Source organism: Parasteatoda tepidariorum, chromosome 3 (assembly GCF_043381705.1).
Source record: "Parasteatoda tepidariorum isolate YZ-2023 chromosome 3, CAS_Ptep_4.0, whole genome shotgun sequence".
Lineage (NCBI taxonomy): Eukaryota > Metazoa > Arthropoda > Arachnida > Araneae > Theridiidae > Parasteatoda > Parasteatoda tepidariorum.
The window spans coordinates 1,515,001-1,521,529 of NC_092206.1; the positions used below are offsets into that span (position 1 = coordinate 1,515,001).

Consider the following 6,529-nt stretch of genomic DNA (forward strand, 5'->3'; position numbering starts at 1 on the left):
TACTTAGTTCAGGCCTGTTGATGCTTTATATCACACAACAAGTGATTCAGAGGGTTTATATTGTACATGCAAGAAAATAAAAAGAGAGATAAAAGTAAAGAAGGTGGCTACAAATAATACGATTTCAAAAGATGGTGGTCGGAATATTATAAGAAAAATGTGAAAATACTCCTCCTGTGGTCAAAGTAAGAAAGGTGAAACAACAGTTTTAGGTGTCACATAATAGCTAATGAAAGCACTCCACCTGGTTAATCTCCGTTCAGTGGTGGTTTATGCTAGTTAACATTTACTAGTTAAAAAGTACACTAAAAGCTGCACCTAAACCAGTTAAGGAAATTAGTTTATTTTGGAAAATTGTCATAAAAAAACTGCCGACATCAAACAAGTTTTTGCACTATAAACCCGATGAGTTTTTGTCCTTCTATGAAGAAAATCTCAGCACAGATAGTTATAATCCCAAAGATCTCTAAATCTACAACATGAATATATAAGTTTAAAACTCACATAAAGTCATTCCTTATTGACAAATATTTCCGCTTGTTAAAAATCATGTACAGTATTAGTTTTTATCTGAAGACCAGTCATCTCTCCAAGTTCTAATTATATTTTAAATTAAAAAAAAAATAAGTAATGGTGTGCAGTAAAATATTTTGTAACCAGCTATATTTTAATATCGAGAAATTAAAAAAAAAGCTCTTTTATTTTTCGACTCTCCTGTAAGATTAATTTTGTTGAAAATGACCAGTTTTCGAACACATTGAGTCAATTATTCTCTATAAAAAGTATAGGAAAGATATCAGATTTTTACTTGTACGCACCACTTTACGCATCTATATATTTAGTGTATGAATCCAATAACAGGTCTTTATGTATCCTTTAAGTACGAATTCGTAAATGTATATGTTTTATGTCAAAAATTTAATAAATTTTAATTTTCCTCATTTAATTTAATGTTCAAAACATTTTTGGGTCAAAAGTTATGAAATTTTTTTTACCATGTTGAACGCCATGTTGTCACCTTTTTAAACTAAAATTCCTGAAACATCGTATTTTTTTTCAATTATTAATTTTTACTAAAACCTCTAATCTTTTTAAATATACATGAAGATAATTGAGTAAAACGAGTTTTTAAAACGAGCAGTGGTCTGTCTTTCTGACACCCGAGATTCTGATAACGCATGAAGTTTTAAAAAAAAAAATCAATATGGCAATAAATTATGACTGATTTATTACAGAAATTATGGTCTACTGTCATCATTTATTGCTGTAATGTTGGTAAAACAGTCTAGAATTGTGTGCAAGACACCTCTGTTGTAACCAAGCTAAAATTAAATAAATTTGAGAACTAACTGTGGGGAGTATTCGATCATGTCATCTATGAAAAGGTACATAAAATCGAAATAACAAGTCTTTTTATACTAGGGAATTGTATTTTTGCTGTGGTAGATACGCTACAGTACTCCCCTACCAGAATTTTATCTGTGATAGAATTCGATGAATCTGTGGCGTAACTACCACTACAAATACCAAATCACTAGTATATAAGACATGTTAACTATCTTGAGGTACCTTTTGATACATTAAGGTTGACATAGTCGAAAATTAATTCCCTCAAATCACTGCTGTTTTGTGAGAAGACGCTGCATGAAGATCACCGTACTTTTGAGTGCTGATCGTGAGAGCTGTATTAAGTTCGCTCCTGTTTTGCCTTTTAGCAGTCGAGTGTATACGCTGTACGTGATCGAGACTGAGTAGCAACAGAGCGAGGAGGTGGATAACCTCGCAGTCACAACTCAATTATTCAATGTGGATCATCCATCGAAGTAGGCGTGTTCAGATCGAATTGAGAGTTACTGTCAAGATAGGCGTGTTCATTTCAAAGTGGCAGTTTCTGACAACGTAGGCATGTTCACATCACGCCCGGGTCACCAATGTGGGGAGAGGAGTATTCGACCGTGTAAATCGCCATCTATAAAAAGGTAGACAACGACGATCTGTGGTTGATAAGGTACCTGGTCGCGTAAGCGTGCTCTAAACCTCTTAATCTAAAATTTTGCCCTAGGGCAACTGGTACTTTTGGCATAGATAAGTAGGGGGAAATAAAGGAAGTTGGCGGTTGGGTAGCGTGCTGCAATATCAAATCATGATATTAGGTTAACATATAATATTAAATGGAATATATATATATATATAAACTTAATAAATAAATATGACATTGAATTAATCTAGTAATGATACGTAAACATAGTCAACCCCTACATAAAATCGAGTTGTCTTTTATACTAGCTAATTGTATTTTTGTAGTGGTAGACTCTACAAAACCATATATTTTTTTGTTTTTCCAGCTTGATGAAGATTCTGAAAATACTTGGTTCAGAGAATTGTATGAAGACGGTTGGAATCGTTACGTGTGGTTAGGAAATGATAAAGAATGGTACGTGGGAATAAAGAAGTCTGGAAAGATGAAGAAAGGACACAGAACGAAGCATCAACAGCATGCAGTGAAATTCGTTCCCAGATCACCTTTACCATAGATAAATGTCATTTTGTTGTCTTTAAAGGCCTCGGTTCTTGAATCCTAAAAAATTGAGGGAATTTCTCTCTCCAAGAAATTGGATGATTCGTCGACCAAGTTCTTCAATCTCACTGATGGGTCGGAAGAAAAACTTGTTCATATTCAACATCATACTTATAAACGTTTAAAATGACTAAATAAATACAAATAAAATCATAATAACACAAATAGACCCTAATTTATTTGGACTAAAATATATGAAAACAGACAACATCTGATGTCTGCTTGTTGATGTCTTAAGAAGCTGATTGGTGGAGGGAGAAAAAACTTGGATGAAAAGATGGTCAAGGATTTGGTCCAAGTACTTGGATGATCGCTTACGCAATCCAAGCTCAAGCTTCCATTAATCAGTCTTCATCCAAGAACTTTGGATCGTCTAAACAGGCCTTTAAGATAGAATCTATTTTGCAAGCATAAATTCTTTTATTCCCAAAAGATGTTCCGATAGGATTCGTTCCGTAGAGGTGTTCCGACAGTTATGACTTTTTTTTTTTTTTAACCAGTCGAGATTTTCGAAAACTGTATTTAAATTTATATTTAATCAATATCATATATTTGGTTTTTCAGAGGTCGAATTTTAATATGACAATCAGAAAGGAATTTCATTATTTGTTTCAGACTATTTTAGGTTATTTTTAAGAAATTATTTAAGTAAAATGCTAGTGAAAAGAAAGGACAACATTTAAAAAGAAAATATGTTTATTCTAGTTGGAATAAATTATAAAATATGAAAATATAATTAATTACAATAGATTAACTTTTCAATCTTTTTGTTGCACTTTTGTGATAACCATTCTCGATGTTCATAGCAGTTTCTTTTTTAATTTTAACGAATCTTACTTCATTCCAAACTATTTTTTAGGACACTATGCCGTTTCAGCGTTCAACTGTCTGACATAAAATCGTATTTTCGAAGTTGAGTGTCTTCAAATGATGGTAGAAAAAGAAAACTTAAAGATAATCTTTGTTTTATAAATTGTCTTATTCGAATATAGAAAGTAGTTTCCAACTTTTAAAAAGTAACACTAGAACTATACGAGCTTCTATCCGAAAAGTCGAGTTTCACAGGTCAGTGTCGTTAGCGCATGTCCAAAAATCACGTGATTGTTATTAATTAGGATGCTTAAGTTAGTTTAAAAAACTCGCAAAATCATATTTCTTTTACACATAAAGTTTTCTTTTTAAGAAAAAAAAACAATGCTTTAAATTACGTTTAGAAAAAAGAATACAAAAATTATGTTAAAAATGGAAAATTATAAGGTTATAAATTTCCAGAACATTCAGTAGCTTTATTTGAAGGCAAATATCCAGACGTAAAATATTCTTAACTTGAGAAAATTTTGCTGACTTAATAATTATATTTAATTTTAGAAATTTTTATGTTTACATATCGACTTATTTAGTAGACATACCAGAAATTTGCTATCTCGTTATAAAAAAAGGGGGGGGGGTCGAGTCATATAAGAGGTGAACATTACAAGCCAGTTATAACATTATTTAAACTTCCGTTAAGAAAGCAACTGCCTATTTTATTTAGATATCATATAATTATGCTTTCAAAACAATATTTTAAAACAGAAATTTATTTCGTGCTATTTTTTATAAGCAAAATGAAAGTCGTGACAAAGGCATACGGGCAACACCTACTAGAAGGTTTATCATACTCTAGGTGGTTATGATACGGGTCCCCCAAATCGAGTAGAAACTTTATTTTACATTTCCTTCTTTTCGAGGGTGGAATTCAGATAAATTTTGGCTATTACGATGGACACATTTAGCGATAATCAACAATGACAGGATTTTGATTGGCTTAATTGAGCGACATTTTAGCCGCTCTAATGTCAGCAAAGATGTTTCACAGCTACAATCAGAAAACTGCATTCGGCATGATGGACATAGAATTGTCAGAAGATCAATAAAAATAGAACGATATTTCGTCTGACATTGGAGAGGGGGGACTTCATAGCTATTTTAGGTTCTAATAAATTTTTTGTTATTTAAATAGAGATGAAAAATACCTTCATAAAGTTCGGTTCTTCATTACTCAAGTAGTGAAGCAATGGGGGGGGGGCAGAGAAATTTTTGCCTCCGACCCCTATTAGGCTAAGTCGGGCCCAGGCCGTGCTACTTCGTTTCAAGAGTTGGCGATGTTGATATTCGCTTGGCATCCATTTAGCGTACAGTTAGATGCAAACAGTCTCTTTCTAACACCCCCTTAAAATAACGGAGACAGTGGCGTACGCAAGGGAGGGGTTTAAACTCCCCCCTTGAGCTCAGACAAAATGGTAAAAATAAAAATTTTAGTAGAAATTATGCGGGCTATTATTTTTTAAGACTATATATTTTTATTTGCTTTATGCCTACTTTTTTTTTCTCACGGTATTTCTCAGAACACTGAAAAAACATTTACTATAATAGGGTTGTACTTTTGAAACCAAATTCACGTGATACTGTTACGGGCGAGCCCCGATCACTGGTTCCTTTCTGACCTGCCAGTCGCGATAGTTTTCGAGACTGGCTGGCATTCGCGAGGTCTGGAATCCTAGACGTTCTGTCGTCTTTGAGACAATTCGAGAATTTTGTAGATGCGGTTAAAAAAAATTATATGAAAGGGGGTTACATTTATTTTCGATTTTAGTCAGACTAAGAGTTATCTCTGCCGCTTGTCCTTCGGAGCTTGTTTCTAAATCTGTTTTGTTTTGGAGACTCTGTGCTCGTTGAAGTTATTCATTCCAGCTCGAAACTTTGAGATCGTAGCTTAGTGGATATTTCTGTGCCAATATATATGTATATATTTTTGCTGTTCTTGGATCTTTAGGATGTCTAAACGCAAGAATTTAACAATTTTTAATTACTTTGAGAAAAAATCACGACCTGAAATTAGTGAGGTGACAGCATCTAGTACCAATGTAAGTTTTTCTGTTGTACAGAAATGTGATACTTCCGTTGAAGAAAACGTTTCTAGCATAACAAAATCTGATGAATGTGAAAGTGGCCCTCAAAGTGTTACTTCCCACCCATATGACATTGGACTTTTTTCAGAAGATATTACATGCTAGAAGATATTACATTATGTTCTTAAACTTAAAAAATCAAATCAAAATTTATCTAAACAATGTTGTCTAAATAAAAAGTCAAATTATCTAGCTGTCTAAATTAGGGAAATAATAGTGCCTTATTACATACTCGAATTTCTTTTAGTAGTTTCAGAAAATCATGAACACCCCCCTTGAAAAAATTCTGCTAACGCCACTGAACGGAGATTAAACTATGATTGGTTTACGAAATTTCAATGAAAGATACTTTTGTGATGTCAAACATAGTATAATCAAGTATGTAATTATAACAAAGTAAATCAGAATATGGTATTAAATAAAAACGCACAAATAGGGTAGGAAACAGATTGTTTCATGAGGGCCAAATAACATAATGGAACGATTGTTTGTCTCGGTTATTTACTGCATTATTTGTAGTTTTATTTCGAACTTCATGTTCTTGCCTTTATGCAAAATAATCCCATTTCTTGAGACACGATTGTAATGGTGTTCCTTTCTTATAAACCTGTCTTTAAAAAATGAGAACATTCAATTCCAGTTTTCCAAATAGCAATGTTTAAATTAAGTACAAACAAATTTATAGGGAGTTCACGTGCATGTATTCATGGTTTCTGTTTAGTGTAAATTGCCTTTGAAATCCAATGCATTGAAGAAGAAAAATGAATAAATTTTCGTACATAGATGCTTATTTTCTGAAATTATACTCTTTTCATGTTCTTTTTATATTCAAACTTTATTCTGTTATTTTCATTAATACAAATGATTTTTATTATGATAGAGTTTAACTCTCGTAATGCGTGCAATATCAAAAGTAATCTCTTTATCAAAAATCTCGATTGCATTTTTCTTTTAAACTACTTTTTTAAAATTTTTTTTAACGAAACTTTATAATTTGTAA

General features: G+C 32.4%; 1 protein-coding gene across 2 annotated transcripts in view; it reads left to right on the forward strand.

Moving 5' to 3' along the window:
- LOC107454928 (fibroblast growth factor 1) overlaps window positions 1-6,319 on the forward strand; it is a 31,939-nt gene extending 25,620 nt beyond the window's left edge. For both annotated transcript variants that reach the window (XM_016072272.4, XM_043047076.2), the window contains exon 4: window positions 2,346-6,319. In XM_016072272.4, coding sequence (XP_015927758.1) covers window positions 2,346-2,534 — 189 coding nt within the window. In that variant the 3' untranslated portion in view covers window positions 2,535-6,319. The remainder of the gene's footprint in view (window positions 1-2,345) is intronic.
- Window positions 6,320-6,529: the final 210 nt, after the last annotated feature.